The sequence below is a fragment of the Bombus bifarius genome, unplaced genomic scaffold (assembly GCF_011952205.1).
Source record: "Bombus bifarius isolate JDL3187 unplaced genomic scaffold, Bbif_JDL3187 scf7180000008176, whole genome shotgun sequence".
Classification (NCBI taxonomy): domain Eukaryota; kingdom Metazoa; phylum Arthropoda; class Insecta; order Hymenoptera; family Apidae; genus Bombus; species Bombus bifarius.
In genome coordinates this window covers 1,556,282-1,574,877 of record NW_022884493.1, presented here as the reverse complement: position 1 = coordinate 1,574,877, position 18,596 = coordinate 1,556,282, and the positions used below count along the sequence as shown (strand labels likewise).

The 18,596-nt window shown below is 38.8% G+C and overlaps 1 protein-coding gene across 1 annotated transcript in view; it reads left to right on the top strand.

The window, feature by feature from the left end:
- Window positions 1-753: 753 nt before the first annotated feature.
- LOC117209400 (tyrosine-protein kinase Drl-like) overlaps window positions 754-18,596 on the top strand; it is a 29,191-nt gene continuing 11,348 nt past the window's right edge. Inside the window, exon 1 of the mRNA XM_033451418.1 lies at window positions 754-1,339. Within this exon, the coding sequence (XP_033307309.1) occupies window positions 1,240-1,339 (100 nt within the window). The 5' untranslated portion in view covers window positions 754-1,239. The remainder of the gene's footprint in view (window positions 1,340-18,596) is intronic.

The following is an 18,596-nucleotide window of genomic DNA, read 5'->3' as shown; positions in this document are numbered from 1 at the left end:
TACACAATTATTAAATAATAAATTAAACAACAAATTTTAAACAAAACGCTTCTGATTTGTCTCCATACAATTTTCTAATGAATTCCATAAGGTCAATAAAGTCGTCTGAAAGTATACACCACAGTTTATACCTTACAATTGAATTTTGCGTATTAGATGTTAATATATATAGACTTTGTTTTATTGTAAAAATTACGAATTACTAGTTTCTTATAATTATTTATTATTTTAAAGGTATTCTAGATATTATTTGGAATTAGTTACGTTGTAAGCATTTAAAAGAATTTATACAATAAAATTTCGTAACCTTCAGTTTTTAAGCTTCAGAATCATAGTATGTACATACGTACGTACAGCGTGTAAGCATGTCACGAAAATGCAACAAGTAACATCCGAGTGAACGAAACAAAAGCGCGCGCTGCAACTGATTCACGAGCCTCGTTTCGGTTCACTGATTTTCATAAAAAGTTAACTCAACACCTTCCGTGCACGTCGTACCGATTACAAGAACGAATGGTTGGTATCTCGAAAAATGTAGCCCGATTATCCTCCCTCGTAAATCTTAACGACTTTCTTGCGAATCTCAGTTTTAATTCTCTCGTTGGTTGCTGCTGCATCGAAAGACCGAGGCCATCCGATCCGTAGAACGCCTAGAACGTGCGTTTCTCGTGGGTGGACTTCGGCTGCGTTCGGCCGGACTCGGCCAGTTTCGGCTCGGTGAGCCTGCGTCGACCCCGCTCGACCCATGGCGGTCGGAGCACACAACTGGTTGTGGCTTTCACGAGGCAACTACCTACGTCGCGCGCTCTTCCTCCTCGCGTGTGCATTCTCGTTTCGTCTCTTATTTTCCGTTTAATCTTTAGCTCGTCTCTCGTACGCGTTGTCTCGTGAATAAACGGACACTGTCGAAGTAGTTGGTCAACATTTCATGCGTGTAATATCCCGAGTGCGGTTCACACGATTCAACGAGTTTCACGCGACGAACTGTCAAAAAATCTGGTTCGTTGAGAGAAGTCGTACGATATCATCGACGCTCCATGCCTATTCTCATCCGGTCGTGAATACCGTGGCGGAAAGCGGTGCTGTCACGTGCGTTTGTATTCGTGAAATCGGCACCGATTTACGATGGACCATGGACCATGAGTCGTGTTAGAAGACTTTAACGTTGTTTACAGCATAACGTATCTCGTGTTTACGACTACTCAGTACGTACAACCGGTTAAGCACGTGGTGGACACGATGCTCCTAAAATTGGCAGTGTTGCTGTTCGTTCTCGTGCGGCCAGGTGCAAGTTACTTCAACCTTTTTCTCAGCCAGGCAGAAGTGCGGAAACTAATGGGTAAGCAAAGGTGTACAATTCGTTTACGCTTGCATTCACGCTTCTACTAAGTCGCTGCGTCGTTCCTGAACATATTTTTTACTTATATGTCCTTGGTAAACCTTATTCACTATATATATATATATATAATATTCGATTAATATTCGATAAGAATTTTTTGTACGTCTAGAAGAAATATTTCGTTCATCTCGTTTTAACATCAACAAAATTGTTTATAGCGATGTCATCTTGATCTCTCAAAAAGTTCTGAGATCTTTGTTTACATAATAAGATTACTTTTGACATGTAGCGCTATATGATTTATTTTCATACATACACTTGATGTAAACATAAACAAAATACTTATTTTCGTAGATAAAACCACGTATCTTTACTTACATATCTTTACATGGTTGTATTTACAATATTAGTGCGGACTACGTTATCAATCTATTGCGATGGCTGAAATTAATATTTTATTCTTCATAAGATACTAAGGTATCTAAAAGTTCTTAGAAACAGTGTCTTAATTTGACACTTATCTGTATTATTGTAAAAATTATGCAATGATTTATTTTTCTATTTCTTTATGACATACAATAGATCAAAAGATTTTTAGACTATATCCAAAAAGACATCATTGTTTGGAATAACTTATATTATGCCGATATATATGTGATCTTTTTTAAGTGTACATCTTATATGCAATTTAAAAGAATTTTTTAGTCCGAGTAACTTAACCGACGAGAAAAAATTTAACTACCGATCAAAATCCCATTAAGATAGCGATTAGTGCATAGTATCGTAATTGAGCCGCGGACAGTGAGGAATCGATGACGTTAAAGGCTCCTAGTACCGAGATTTCACTCGGCTAATGAATAATTACCACCGCCTTACATTCATACGGCAAACCTATTGCCTTCGTCAACAGTTCAAAATTCTACGGAATTTAATATATAATAGTAGACTGCCGATATGCTTAATTGAGCATTGAAATGCTATAGGTCAAGTAGAGATAATTTACAACATAGCAAAAGTGTCATAAATCCTTGTACTTGAGTTAGTGGTAATTAATCGGTATCTGCTGTGATATAAAGGCTCATGTATGTGAGTATGTTGCGTGTAAAATTAGTTCGTAGAACTCGCTTCGCTACACATCTTTTCTTCAACAACATGTACGTGGCCTTTTTTTAGAAGTTATTAGAAAAGAAGGGGTGTTCTAAGGATATATCATTAAAGTAACAAGCGCAAAAATGATGTTGTTGGAATCGAAAGGTAAGGAAAACAGCAGGGAATGCTCATTTTTAGCGATTTTACGGCATTTCAACTGAAAGTATGAAATTATTGACTCACAAAGGTTTATAAATAGACTGCAGATTCGTATGCATTTACGCCAAATTTAATCACGCAAGATATGTACAATGCATTTAAAATACAAAGTACAAAAGAATCTATAGTAGGATACTAATAATTTGGTAAGTAAAATGAATCTCTATTTGAAGATTCGTTTCTTTTTTTGCACTTGTAAAAATCTAAATTTGCATAAAAATCCTCAGTTTAGTTATAAAGCAAAAATGTCCACAGTGAGTCCAGTGGGTTAAACATTTTTCGTGATGGTTGAAAACAGTGTTCTTTCTCCACTTGAATGAAGCAAACAATGTACTCACTCCCTCTGCTTTCATTATTTTTTATTAGTGCAAATTCTTATCATGTTAAGGTCCTTTTTTACAATAATTATACATTATTAACCATTAATAATGATTAACTAATAATATCACTTTAGTGTAAGAAAGTTCTTATAAAATGTAAATTTTCATCAATCGAAATCCGTGAAAACGAGATACGTTAGAAAGAGTGGGGTCATTTTGAACCATCGCGTGACAAACTGTAGATGATAAACTTCTAGTGTTCTATAATTCTGCGATTTTATAGCGAATGAAACAATCAATTGGTTTGTAATTATAGAATTTTATTTATTTTATTACTAAATTTGTTACATTTATGGAAGAAAATTGTTAGTACCGATGACTTATAAAGTTTTGCTTGTAGTATTAATACAATTGTGTAAAAGGTTCCCGGAATACTAAATCCCTGTTGAGTCCATATTATGAGTACAAAGTTGCATATTCCTTATTTTAATAATAATAGAAGTAAGCATTTATCACTTTATCCGAAATGCTGTAGTGTGCAACAGTTTGAAAAAAAATGTTAAATAAATATAAACGATTATTTTCCCTGATGCATAATTAAATTTAAAAATTCCATATTATGTCTCTTTTTTAATAATAGATTAAAGTACTAAAACTTAATCTCTCAATAAAGTTTTACGATGTTCCTCCGTACCCACTAATTGTCCCATACTTGTCTAAGTACCGATGTTTGAAGCACGGAGCGTTCTTTCAATTTACAAATACTTATGTACCACGATATTCTAATAAAAGTACGATTGAACCAATATATGAATGCTCAGAAGCAGCACGGTTCAACGATCCATTAAAATCTCACGGACGATGTGGTTGATTTCAGGGAGCTCGACAAATCCGTCCGACGATACTCGATCGTTTGTTCCATTCTCACGCTCCCGATCTTCATTCTTCTCCGTCACACGTATACTCCTTTGGAGCATTTTGTTTTTTCTTTTTCTTCTTTTTTCATTTGTACTTGCTGTTAGTCAAAAATCGTCGCCGAGCTCGGTAGTCGGTGCAGAGGAGAATCGTTGCACCGGAAACAGGTAAAAGCCACTCAACGGCACGAACTTTCCAATATTTCCGCGATAACTTCCACGGCGACGAATAATTCGCTCTCGGCTCGTTGATCCGCGAAAAGCGTCGAGCCGGTTGGCTAGCACCGCGCCACACCGTGCAGAAAGAGAAGAGATGTATTTCGACGACACCTAAAGTCGAGCGAATTGCCGATTCGTTGATTCGCCCCGATTCTCCGCCGAGAGAAACGCGCTCGCGTGTAGTATTGCGCGTTTTCAGCCACGCACTTCGCGCTTCGTTCCACGGTCGACGACACGCATTTCATATGCATATCTGCTCAGGCCTTTTTGGTTAACTCAAACGTATTCGCGTCAAAAGCCTTGCCTGAAATCGAATTGCGTTTAGCGCTAACGCGCGTCGCTCCAACGAATGAAAGAAATCGGATCGTACGATTTGCTATTTAGAGACGGCGTCATTAATCGCACCTATAAATTTGGAGTGTATTGGCAGCGCAATGTTCGTTCAAACGAAAGGGATTAAATCGGTACGTTCTCGAGGAACTAATTTAAATTATATTTCTAAACTTAAATATTAAGATTTAGATATTAAAATATTACTCGTTTGCAATTAATGTTATTTTCATAAACATAAATATTTTAGGTACTTTATATATTACTTAGAAGAATATGGCGAATAAAATTCGATATTTATATTCGAGAATTTTGAAATCTTTTACAACTCCCAGAGGCGTGTATTAACCTCGTCGAAGTAGATATTCATCTCCAACTGGATGGGATAGCGTTTCTTGGCTTAAATACGTACGTATATAGTGGTTTATCCTGTTTAATATAAAAGCAGAACTTGTTTTTGTGTCATTGAAGGATAGGTAATAAGAATACCGCTTTTGCAATAAATGTTTTGGTAGTAAAGTGGTGTGAACACATTTCGCTGTCAGAGGAAATACTTAGCTATTTGTTGTTAATATCGAAAAATTTTTATTACAGGATTTTATTGGTCGAAATTATACACTATCGTTTAAAAGTTTAAAATCACTTCCAATATTCATGATTTATGGAAGAGAACATAAGAAAAAATGTATTACTGTTACGGTTGATGGTTATTTGCCTTCAACAGGTTTATTAGAGGCATTTTTCATTGCATCATCTTTTATTTTCCTAAGCAGTAATATTTTATTATATTTTTATTTCATTCGTACATCTTGACCAATTGCCTGAAATTTCACGCGTTATAAGATCTGATTTTATCTACATTATTTTAATATACTGTAACGTGAATTTATCTCCGTATTAGATATATAAGATATACAAGAACTGAATAATCAAATATAAGTTGATAATTGTAATCCAAAATGTTTGTTCTAATCCAATATAGTAATTTAAATTCCATAAAAGCTCGATCATCCACTCCTGTTTCGAATCACCAAATTCTCTTTCCATCAAATAAAAGTCCCTGTACATTTTGTGTCCTATACTTTGGTTTTTATTTATACGACTTATACTTTGGTTTTGTCGCCGTTTCGCGATATCATTTTGTAGGCAATAAAATATTCGGGGTAAAACGAGGAAACGAGATTGGTATTATAAGATGGTATAGTATATACACGGGACGCAATAAAATATTATAACGAGGTCCTTGTTAAACGAACATAGCATGGGGTGGCTGGACCGACCCTAGTTTGTTTAGACATCGAATAATCGACAGTCGCTTCTTTTAGTCTTGTTTTCGTGCGAGTCGTTCGGTTCTATTGCTTTTTTTCCGTTGGTTTCTCATTTTAGTTGGATGGCCATGCTGCCGATTGGGCCTGTTCAGACAGAGCCTTGAATACCGATTTTGGAGGGCCCCTTGGGTCGCTCTCCATATGGACCACGGGTTTTTCAAGCTGCATTCACGCTTCCTGGAAGAAGGAGGTTTCCAATTTCGGTATTTACTATAGGGTTTCCCGTATTCGCTTACGTTCCTTCACGAACAAGCATCGCAAGAAATTGATCTCGATCGGCCGTGTTCCACTCTGTTGCCTCGTTCGGCCGCAATCATAATGGAAAGGAGTGCCGATGAAGATATTGACCGGTGATTAATTATGGTTATCGGCTTATACGTTCTCAAAGTAGTTTTCGTTCATTAAGTCTTATGGCGCAAAAAAAAAAAAAAGAAGAAATACAGATACATATACACGAAGGTGAGAGAGTGAGAGTCCAAAGTTGGATTTATCACGAGTCGAATATCGAACGAGCTTGTAAGAGCCACTTACAAGAATTACGTTAACTTCTTACGTTTTGAAAAATTGTGAAGGCAGGCCACGTTGCTCGAGTAGATTATATACACTTTTATACCGTTGTATGGTGAAGATAAGGAAACGTTATTTGTACACGTTTATCGCGTATCCCCAATGATTCTTTTTCCGATATTTTTGGCGTTTCTCGAAGCGACTTTCTTTCTTCGTTGAATCGAGGTCCCAAAACACCTCACGACCCTAAAATTTTAGAGTTATCTTAAGGTGTTACGGCCTTACGAGCTTGCTACCACTTTCGTATCGTGTAGCATCCGCTTTGGATAAGATAACTGAATTCCACTGGTGTCATGCTACATTCCGATTTTCGTTTCCTCACTCTTCAAACCGACAAGTAAATTACGCTCGTCTATCGGCCACGATGTTGCCTACTACATTAGTCATATGAAAATAATGAACGTTATGAGATACATTGTGTTAATAAGTAGCAATGTTGTTTTCAGCGTTCTTAATTTATCATTCGTCGTCCGATAATATATTTCTCTTCATTAACTGTTATCCATAGTTTTTAAAATATTGAGTCGACAACTAAATGATTGCGGATTTTGTCATTATCGCCTAATGACAAAACCCGATAGTATCTCTTGAGTTAAACTGTGCAGGCATAAAATACAATGTGCCTTCATATGCTAGTCAATAAATTTATTATCTCCATAACGCAACAGCTGTGTATCCTCTTACGCGTAGTATTTGTGCTTTATACTTTTTTTTGTATGATAAGTTTAATGTATGATAAGTTTCCTGCTTATACTTAGTATTTCGAACTACTTTATGAATTTTGAATTAAGTCTGCATTAAACCCGTACACGTAAAAGATTGTATCGCAAATGCGATAATAACTTTTAAAAGACGGATTAAAATTCCTTGGTCCGATAACTTTCTATTTAACGAATTTGCATACGAAGAGAAAGCGCTTGTTGTAAAATTATTGCGGTGTTCAATCAGGAAAACGTCAAACCACAATGATGCGCACGAGCATCATCCGTCAGAAGTCCGTGTCAAAACACGATAGTGGTGTGCACTCCGACAATCTTGTGCCGGAGGCGGTGTTTCACTCGTGTGAGTCCGGCTTGGGTCCGACCTTAGCTAGTTAGGGCCTGACAGGCCCATCTTGATGTTACTTCAGGAGTGGGGTGGCCTCAAAGGTCCCGCCTGGGCTCCGTGAAAACGTTTATGCACGCACAGTGGCGTAGCAAACGGCGGCTCCGTGAAATGATAAAATGTTATGCTTACTTTCTGCTTATTCAACGTATATAACCTCGCGTTTGCTAACAGCATACCTGTAACGTCGTTATCCAAACGAACGCAGTAGATTGTCTTATATCTCACTGTGACGTGATACATTAAATTCTTTTAATGTTTTGTGGATACTATCGAGTTCGAGACGAAACGGACGAATTAGTCACGTATGTAGATAAATATGGGCAAATGTTAAAAAACTATAGGGACAGAAATGGGCGACGGCAAAGAAAAAATTGGTAGATCGTATCCGTCGATGAACAAGCGACAGAGAAGAATACGTTACGAGGGAATGGCTGCGAAGAAACGCTCGTGTATGGTTTCAAGATGGGCCAGCGGGCGAATGCTGCACCGTTGTCCGCATCAATCTTCGACTCCTCGTTAAGATCCGCGCCTTAAGTTTTCGCTTGTGTGCGTCAGCTCGTTTCGTTCAACCTACGTGCCAGGGACACTCTACGGGATGTGTTGGTCAGACATTTACATGAGGAGCCGTCCGGAGAGATACAGGACCCCCGTGGATTTTCTTCCGAGAGCGGACGGCGCGTTTTACCTCGTGTCTTTTTCTGCCCAGCGAAAGAAGAAAATCCTACTAAAGTACCTCTGATAAGTTTCGATGCACGACACGTGTTACTTTTCCCAACAACGAAATTGAAATCTCTTCACGTATGGTATACACGATACATACACCTTTACCATTTCGTAAACGATATATGTACTTGCTGATTTTCTGCAGCACTACTTCTATATATTCGGTAATGCACGAATAAAAGTACTTTATGCATGGATAAATGATATTTGCTCTGTCGTATATCGTTACGAGTAAATTTGTTACACCCAACTTTGAGATGACGACCTATATTAATCTAAAAAGCAATTGTAATAGCAGTGTAATAAAATTGAAGGAGGATTGTGTATCGAATGAAACCATAACGCGATTGTCTTTTATGTGGGCATGAGCTCTTTTAATCCCTGGAGAATTCAGAGATGCGATAGTACGAGGGTGAAAATGGTTATACGCTTGTTTTCCAATGGCACTTGGGAGATTTTTTCTTTCTGCCGAGGGCTATCGTGAGATGTAACCCAAGAGAATCTGTTTCTACAGGAAATTTTTCAAATATATTTTATAAATACTAAAATACAGACATTTTCAAATATCCATATATGATACATATACGATAAATATCCGATGAAAATATATTTTACAACATTTAAAGCTAGTTTATGAATTGGATTTGCAAGATACAAGAATATTAATACTTTAAGATTTGCTGCGCGTATTGACGGATGAGCGATGGCTCCCCTGCACGTCGCAGTGTTATGCTTAGCAAGCATTCTTCGCAGTCTATGCAATTTGAATAACAAAAGAGAGTAGGTGAAGTATTTATAAGTATCTGTTAATATAACTATTCTTATATTTTTGATTTATATTGCGGCGTTTGTGATTTGATTTATCGTTAGATGATTATTCTTGACGAAGATTCGTAAGAGGCAATTTTTCTGACATTTATGTTTTCAGTTTAATTTGAACCGTATTGAATGTCGTAAATCGATCGTATCGATCTTTTCCATAGCCTTTATTTTATCCTTCTTTTGCATCTTTTCTTACCTATCAACGAGAGCGTTTATCGATTTTTCAACATTATCCTTGCGAAGAATCTTTTAGTTTTTATTCCTGAGTCTTTTTTCGCTTCCACGCAGCGAGTTCTGAGTGACAGGATCTTAACGAGCATCTGTTTCTCGAAGATGAGTCTGCCGTTCCTGCAGGATCTCTTGTGAAAAATATCTCGCGTAGTTGAAGTACTTAGGAAATATGCTGCCTTCCCTCGATTCAATATAAGATCGTGATTCAGGCTCACCGCCAGAATAAAACCTTTTTATCCAGGAACGCTGTTCGCTCCGGTATACACGAGCTTGTACTCGTGATGGGAGAAAACATTTTTCTGACGTATAGACCTCGATGCATCGGCCCTTATACAAGGTGACTCGGCAACTAAACGGCCGAACTCTTTCCAAGGGCCACAAACAGTTCCTGACAAATGGTTCCTTAAGTGGTACCCGTTCTTAACCTTTTATGTTGCTACCTAGAACGAACTACCGTAGAAAAGAGAACTCTAAAATACCGCCGTTCTGGAAGTTTATGCGGATAATTTAGCGTTTCGTGACTGCGTGTTACAAGCTGACTGTGTGTAGACTTTGTGGTTGGCATATCGGCCACAATTTTTGACAAAGGAATTGATTTAGTTCTATTTCTCCGGATACTCGCAGTAATTGGTTTAATTCGTAGAAGCACGCAACCGAAAATCGTTTGTATAATTTTTTAAAACCTATGTATATTAAAATAATACAATATACGTTTAGTCCAGTTGGAAGATTCGAATTTTCAATCGTTATAAACAAGCGCGTTCTTATTTACGTATCGAATGAAAAATTAATATTCTGAATTTTGTTGTCAATGTTAACTAAACATTTTATCCGTACCATCTCATTTCCTTTCTTTCATTTTTAATTAAGCCAAAGTTAGTGCCCTCGGGATAAAGAACTGGTCTACAACGCGATTTCACACACCGACCTTGAGAACCGATTAAACATAAATGGACGAAGACAAGTTGTACCTACACGTACAAACACGAGTACTTTTATACGCTTTTACGTCTGAAGTGTCCTGTCTTGTTTTATGTCCATTCCTCTGACAGCAGACGGAATTTCGAATGTGTCTCTGAAATTATCAAAGCATCGGTGCCGTGAAAAGGAACACATGGTAAGGTCCATCCACTTAAACATCCGAAGGCTTTAGAGCGCGTAGATGCCATCTCAGCTAGGGTCTTCAGGAGCCCCACAGCAGGGGATGCTCTGCCTTTTTACGTTCGATGTCCTCCTATCTCCTCGTTGGAAATCGCCCTTGCACGACTCATCCCTTGGTAGCCTCTAGTGATAAATCTGCCAGTGAGACTCCTGACGGAAGATTGATCTTTCCTCCGGACAGACGAGTGGGGAGGAGGGCGGGGGGGTAGGGTAAAGAGCTGCGTTGTCACGGAACACGTGTACTCGTAGGTCAGTTCTTTTCCTGGAATTCGGGATGTATTCATACGTCAGTCATGAGTCGAACGCCACGGAAGAAGAGTAAGCGGTTTTGTTATTCCGCGGACCAGACGGTGTATTTTGTAGTTGTTACTTGACGATCCACTCTCACTGTGCGAAGCTTGCTTCCATTCCCTGGTTTACGATGAAAAGTTCGATGGATTTAGTACCTCGTTAACTTGCTTTAGCATGTGTGAAAGTTTCAGATTTCTGCGTATATTCCTGTACGCAATTCCTGTTGCTTTATAATAACATGAGTCGTATTTAAATAAATCGCTTCATATATATAGTTGATAACTTTCTTCTAAGTTTTCTTTCTTTAACTAGATATGTTTTTCGTTGTTTCAACAATGACGACAGATATATTGCAATTTGTAAAAGATACTAGAGTTGCTGTAGTTAATGTTTCTTAATGTTAAAAACAATCGTTAAAAACAATCTTAAATTTACGGAAAGAATGAAATAGCCGTTATCGACACGCATGATTCTTTATTTTAACTTTCTGCTGGGAACTTCCTTAAAATATTAAACGTCTTCTCGTTTGGATATAAAATCTAAGACTACAGCAAGATTAAAAGAAGTCTATACGTAAATGAATAAATGCTTTTGAACCTGTGTTTAGGATAATTGCACATAGCTGGCTCTCTAGAATGAATTAATTAACATATAAATCGATACGCGTATATAACCTAAATCAAAGCGCAAGTAAACGCGTTGTACACGTAAACAAAATTTTAAGAGATCGTACGTGAGTGGATTGAAAAGATTTTTCTGAGTCCGTAGTAACATTTTAATGTATTTAGTTGAGCAGATTGATTCCTTAAGAAACGATTCCTGAGCGGCTGAAAAGAACTTTTCCCTTACATAATTTGGAAATAAAAGGACTGGTTGGGTGACGTGGCAAAGTTCACAACTCGAAGGATTAAAGCTGAGAGCGAGGAAGATCGACAGCGAGGGATTTGAAAGGATCAGGATAGCCGGTTCTTTGGAGTCGACTTCCTGGCGAATCCTTCTTAACGAGCAACGTCGATCGAAAAGCACGAACGAGGTACAAGGGAAGGACATGCGATTCAACGTCACGATAAATTCAGCTGCCACGTAATCTTCTTCGTGTCCGAGCCCTGATTGCTAGTACGGTGCCATATGTCCTCTCCGCAGTGGCGACAACGTCTCAATCAGCCCACCCATCTGTCAGTTAACGTTCGGTAGGCTTTTACTATCGTTACCGCACGATGTAACGACCTAGCCGAAGCTGGCAATCGTATTTCGAGGGTGCACGCCAGCAACAATATTATTTTAGCTCCCGATGCCAGAATCACGTCCCAACCCGTCGCAGGTTTGCTTTGGTTCCCGTTTCGCTACCATACTACCCCTCCGATAAATAAACGGGGCCAGGGTTGCCTACAATACGGAGAGTCCATCTACTGTCCCTGCTCTTCGTCATAGGACAATGAACCAGATTTAACCGCGAGACGAAAGAAACATATTTTACGCGGACATATGAAAATAAATCAGCGTGTTGTTGTTAGAAGAACCTTTGGATGATTGCGACGTATGAAATTACCGTTATACAAGACTAGATGGCGGATTCCTATTGAATATTTTTCTAGAGAATTTACATGTTTGGTTCGTTTCTCTTTTAGATTTATAAGATTCATTTTAATTCCTTCTGTTTAAAGATTTGAAAAATACGATATCGATGAATCATGTTGATGAATATATCTTGGTATGAAAAAGAAACTTAATTGGAGAAATTAAGGGAAATGGAAGGTATAATGTGTGACAGACAGAAAAGTCACAGTGAAAACCATTACGGCGGAGATTGTTGGAAAATGAGCAAAAGTTTCGTTTAAAACGCAGGCTTTATAGCCTTGGAAATTCTTCACGATAGACAGTGAAGAATGTCAGAGATTTCAGTGTAACAAAATACTCCAGTGAAAAGGTTCTTTTAATCCTTCCGCTGGCTAAAACTATAAAGAGACGGTTGAGTTTCGGAAAGACTGAAAAAAGTATCACCGAAACGGTGAAATAACCCAACGACAAGCGCTTCGTCTTTTTCCTTTTCCTTCATTCCCCCTTTTTTCTTGCTTGCTTACGATCCTCTAGAGTGAATTATAACTGGTGTCGCGTGAAGTTACGCCTTCCTGGATGTGACCTATGGCCTGCGAAGAGAAACGGAGAGAGAATCAGCCTTGCAGTAATGAAAAAGGATAAACTAAGAAGGAACAGGGAGGGTGTACAAACGACGTCCAGGACTCGCCTAGGACTTATGGGTTATTCAGAGGAGACCCCCGTTGGCGAAGGAAGAACCCACGTACTCGTTCGATATATGCTAAACAGTCAGCCTCCTGTATTATATAGAGGGTGGGTCTAACGTATCACACTTGCTTCTTGTAACGATACTTATCATCCAAGTAATACGGCCAGTAGAAGGTGTTCAAATAAATTTGTCCTATCTTCGAATGAATTTTCTTACCAAGATTGAACTGTCGACGCGTTCAAAGGTTTATTCGAAAGCAACTTCGTTAAAGCATCACTTATTGCACCCCAACCAGAATAGTATTATAGTTTCTTCTAATTAATCGTAAACTATAGTATTTTCTTTTTCAAAATATTTGCGAAAAAATATCAATTCAGGTTCTGAATTCTAACGATCCGATGTTTATGTAAATTTATATTTTTACGAATGTGATGTAAGAAATGCAATTTAGATGGAAATTTCTTTTACGGACTTAAATAGGATATTAAATATCACACATCGAATATTTCACATATTTATACGCGCCTATCTGCATTTTTTGCATTTTACACCTTCAAATGTCCCATAAATCCATAAAAATGCGCAGTCTACTAACGATTCGAGACATCAAAACGTCCGAATCCATTGAATTCCGAAGCTGAATATACATGTTGTCTGGATGGTGATAAGATTTTTTTTTTTGTTAATGTTTCGGTACTCTCAAAAGATTGCAATAAGGGTACACCCTATAGCTATATGCATACTACATCGAGATCACACGTGGGTGAGAAGCTGGCGATATATAACAACGTGTGTGCGTGCACAGGGTATATACGCACGCCCACGTCGCGTCGCGTCGTTTGCCCGCGCTGGCGAAAGTGAAAAATATCCCATGCAGCGGCAGCACGCGCTTGTATACATACATGCACATGCACATATAAATGCGAGCTCGTTTGTACAAGCATACATGGATACGTTATTAGATCTCTCGAGGCTGCGTGTTGAGGTATCGGCGAGTACCAGCTGCCTGATCTGGTCGTTAACCTCGCCTCGCGGATCATTTTTGGATCGGTCTGACGTGTTCGAGTTTTCATAGGAATCCTCACGGTAGGTTTTTGATAAATTTCTCGTAAATCATCGATTGCGCTCGACCGTGTTAGCTCCTGCAACTGAAACTTGTACTACGTCTGTAATGCTGCGAAATGAAGGTTTGATTTTCTCTTCAGCTTTTACTATATCGTGTGAAAGTAGGTGTTTTACGATGCGTTTTAGAAATCTACGTTTAATTTACGTTGGTAATAAAATAATTTTCGTATCGTTTACTTGTTGTCGTTAAATAAGTTTGTTAATGGTTTGGGGTGTGGGGCACGAGTAACGAGAATTGTTGCGATTGTGTACCATGCACCAGGTGATGCTGTACTATTTGACAGCTTTACATTTCTAATCACACGCTTGCGCACATGGCATCATTAAAAATATGATACTGTCGAATCGCACAGCTTTGCCGACTCGAAATCGCATCGGTCGTCTGTACCAACTCCTACATTGTAATATTTTCCATTTTTTTTACACATATATTTCTCGCGTCTTTCGTGATAAATACCAACAAAAATTGTCTCACAATTTCATTTTGTAAATTGAGGAGCCTCTGTCTCCACACAGCAGCTTCCGATTTGGTGTATTCGCATACTCCTTTCGAATTTCATTTGCTGTAAAGGAGCAGATCTAACTCCGCTTGTTCGAGGACAAAGAATGTTCATTGTGGTTGGCAGTGCATGGAAGGAGCTTGATGCGCAGAATCGCAGTGGGATCGAACAAAAATCGGAGCGGGTGCATTGTAAGCAGGCGTCACGACGTGTAAATCTAATATTTCCTGTTCCTTCGACCTGCATTTCAGCATTCTGCCTTTCCCTCTTCCTATGTTCTTCCCTCGTAGTACTGCCACCCGCCGTCATCTTATTTTAAAGGGCTCACTACGGGAAGATCTCGTTATAAACGTACCGTGGGTTTTGCACTGCAAAGGTGTTAGGTTTCTGACCCAAAGCCGTGGGCCCCCGGAGAAGGCGAGGGGCAGAGAGAATCGGAGGCCCCGCAGCTAGCCCGCAATTCACCAAGCCCTTTTTTCAGTTCTCCTTTATACCACGACTCTTGGAGCTTCGCTCGTCAACTTGCTTCTATACCGTATTTTGACAGCGGGGGACACGAAGCCCTGCGAAATTTTGCCGGCTGTTTCGCGCCTCGCGAAACGAACACTCTTACGCTCTTTTCTTCTCTATCTCGGTTCTTTGTGCCAACGCTTTTTTCCCGCCCCTTTTGTTTCTCGTACGATTAAGCACCTTAAGAATTCGGCGTGACAGTTAAAGAAGATAGTTTTTGTTTTGGACTTTGTTAAAATCGATCGGTTACGTGTGCTCGAACGTTCAAGCGGATGAAACAGATCCTTCATCTTAATTTTCGTGTGACTTTGTATTAAATATTAACATTTTTCATTTTCCGATTCAGTTGTAATCTTATAATTCGACTTTGAAGTTTATAATGAACAATCGAACTTGCCGAATATCATAAGATACTATTAGTCCTTAATATAATGTCGATAGAATAACAAAATGCTTTACGTGCGGCAAAGGAAAAGGTATCGAAAATGGGAAAATAACTCGAAAAACTATATGGCAAATTTAGTTGTCAGCACAGGGGTATTATAATTAACAAAGTAAGCAACACTTTAAGTAAATACAATAATATACACACGTTACTAGATTATGATGATTATGACTGAGAGTATTAAAATTAATTCAAGAAAATTTTTACTTTTTTAGTAGGAAATTATGGCCTTCGAGCGGTCAATGTATCGTATATCGCACTGTTTTGTACTCCACTAACATCCAGTCAAATAACGTGTTTTCAAATGTGGGTCGCTAGAAAAGCGTTTAATAAGTTATAATGAGAATCGAGTTTAATGAGTTATAAAGCAAATTGTTCAGCTTGAACCGAATATCCTACTCAAATAACTTTATGTCTCTCTATATATAATTGAAATTTATTTCTTGACAGTCTGAAAGTCTTTTGGACTTTTTTCTCGATGCGGCAGCGTTATATTTTCATCGTTAGCTCTCGTTTTATAAGCTGGCTCGACATTCTATTTTGACAGTGTGAAATTTTCTTAATTTCTCTTTAGAATTTCCTTTCTATACATTCTTTTATACTCTTTACGCGTCATTTGGCTTCTTTGTAAAAGCTTGAAAATATTTGCCTTCATACATGTATAATGTCTCCGAACAGCATATAAAAGTGAAAGGTCGTGCATGCTATGCCATAATAGTGAACCACTTTGAAAGGTATAAAGCATTCAGAAGATCGTCCTTTGGGAGAGAAGCTCCGTATCTTTCCATTCCTTTTACTTCCTATATTCTACACCGACCATTTCGTTCGACCATTGTATTCTTAAATGCTTTATAGAATCCTCGAAGACTCGATAGTATTGGTACATTTTTTTCTTCAAAGTTACAAACTTGTATGCGATGTTATACACTTTGTGTTTGTTAAATAATATATTACAGATTAATATCGAATTTATATATTATTCTAGCCGATATTTAATTCATAACGCCAACAGATGCATTAAAACAATTTTTAACGCAACGCACAAAGCCTAGCTTTTTGTGTTCTATTCTCGCAGCATAGTTCACTCCTTTGTACAGCACAGAATAAGCATATCAAAGAGCTCGAAAGCAAAGAGGAAAAATAACGCCAGAAGTCTTGCAGGGTTCTTTACCACCTTTGTTTCGCTTTCTAGATATTGTTGATCGATATCTGTTTGCGCGCAGGTTCACCGAACCGACTAGCCGTCTGAAAGTTTCCTTAGTTCCTTATCTTTGATCCCGCACGTTTTCCGGGTGTCAGCAGGCTGTAAGGGGGTTCCGTAACAGTTTGAGAGTTCTCCCAGTAGGCGCGTCGGTCGGTGTAGTTAGAGATCGTACATGTACCAGGAGGAAAGGTTCGAAGTGCCGTGGAACCCTTCGTGACAATTGTGTCTGGCACTCGTTGTCGAGGGTCGACGCCTTCGTTGAAAGGGCCCTCTATCTCTCTTTCTTTCTCTTACCGCATCTCCTTCATCTTTTTCTTTTCTCTCTACTATTCTTGCTTGCACTTTGGCCCGCTGCAAGCGTACCAGACATCAAAGGATCCCTGGTATACGCCACCCCTTGGTTACCCGCGTGCAAAGTTGCCGCATAAATGCGTAAAAGAACCCCCGACTAGATAAGGGTTTCAAGAATACCTAAACCGGTAACGAGGTCATGGCTAGGCTGCCGCAAAGAATAGACCAACTGCCTCGATGCTTGTGTTGTATATACTCATCTTTCGAGTGTTGAAAACTACCTGCCGTTGATTTAAATACCGAGATTGGTATCCAATTCTAAGTAAATAATATAGGTTCCGTAAAATAGCATAATACGTTAAAATGTTTTTATTCGCAGATATCGTATCATTTTGTACGATGTTTTCTCATCGCTCATCGTTTGCACCTGTATTCGGAAGTATTTTCGATAAAAGCAACAACAACGATCGCACTGCGGCTAAAACAGGAAAATGGTATTGCGGAGTTAAAACGTTGCGGTTGACTTGTCTAGGAAATGAAGTTTATCGAGAGAAAGATCTTGTTACTCTTCGAACGTCCGAACAAAGAGTCTCTCGTCCAGATGACTCAGTAATTCTCGACGTAGCAAGGATCATCGATACTCGGAACACCTATAAAAGTGTCCTACTCGTAGGGGACGAAGATTCGATTTTTAGCGGCGATAACTCAGCGGGGTTTCGAGAATCTAAAGGTAATTATTTTCTGAGAGGATCCTACAGGGTATATTGCGTCTTTTTTACGACGGACACTGCGCTTGGTCCCCGGGAGGGAAGGCGGCCAACCTTTGGCTGGAGGAATAGCCAGTGCTGAGGTCGTGGGCATACGATATCTGATGCAGAAAACCGGTAAAGGCCGAAGGCCGATGGAACCGAGAGGCAAGGGACGGTAAACGAAGAAGAAGGACCAAAAGCAAAGACACGATTGTGGGGGCTACGGCACATTGTCTTCGGGTGACTTAAAAATCCAACTCGTGCCTCGTTAACCCTCGTATCTGATACAAGCATAGACCCTCGAAGGGAGTACACGACGTGTGTTCGCTTCCTTCTCCCTCTCGTGCGATCTTTCCCCCTTCGTTTCTTTTTTTTATCCGATCTTCCACCTTCGTCGGCTCGCCCACGTAACCTTGTAGCTTCTGAATGCGGATTACTCGGTAGCGTAACAACCAGATGCCACAGCGTTTCTGGACATCGAACCATTTACGAATTTACGAACGAATATTTACTAATTTTCTGATAGGACAACATACTCAATATTAGCCACGATATCATTTTTTTTTAAATGTCTTGATTACATAAGTTAAACAAAAGTGTAGTTTCACCACTATCCATTGTAATTTCTCTTGGAATAGTTCGTCGATATATATACCAATGTAGCTAGCAATCATAATGTTCCTACCTTCCTAATATCGCTTATCGTTGGTGTCAGTAACTTTTAATTCGTATTCAGAAGAGAGATTTTTAATGTAAAGACTAATCAAAACTGTCAAATAAAATTTATTCATTCGAGATTGAATTTTCGGAGAAATATTCGTATCAAATGTTTCGTTGATTTATACGTTTTATTCTTATTTTACTCTT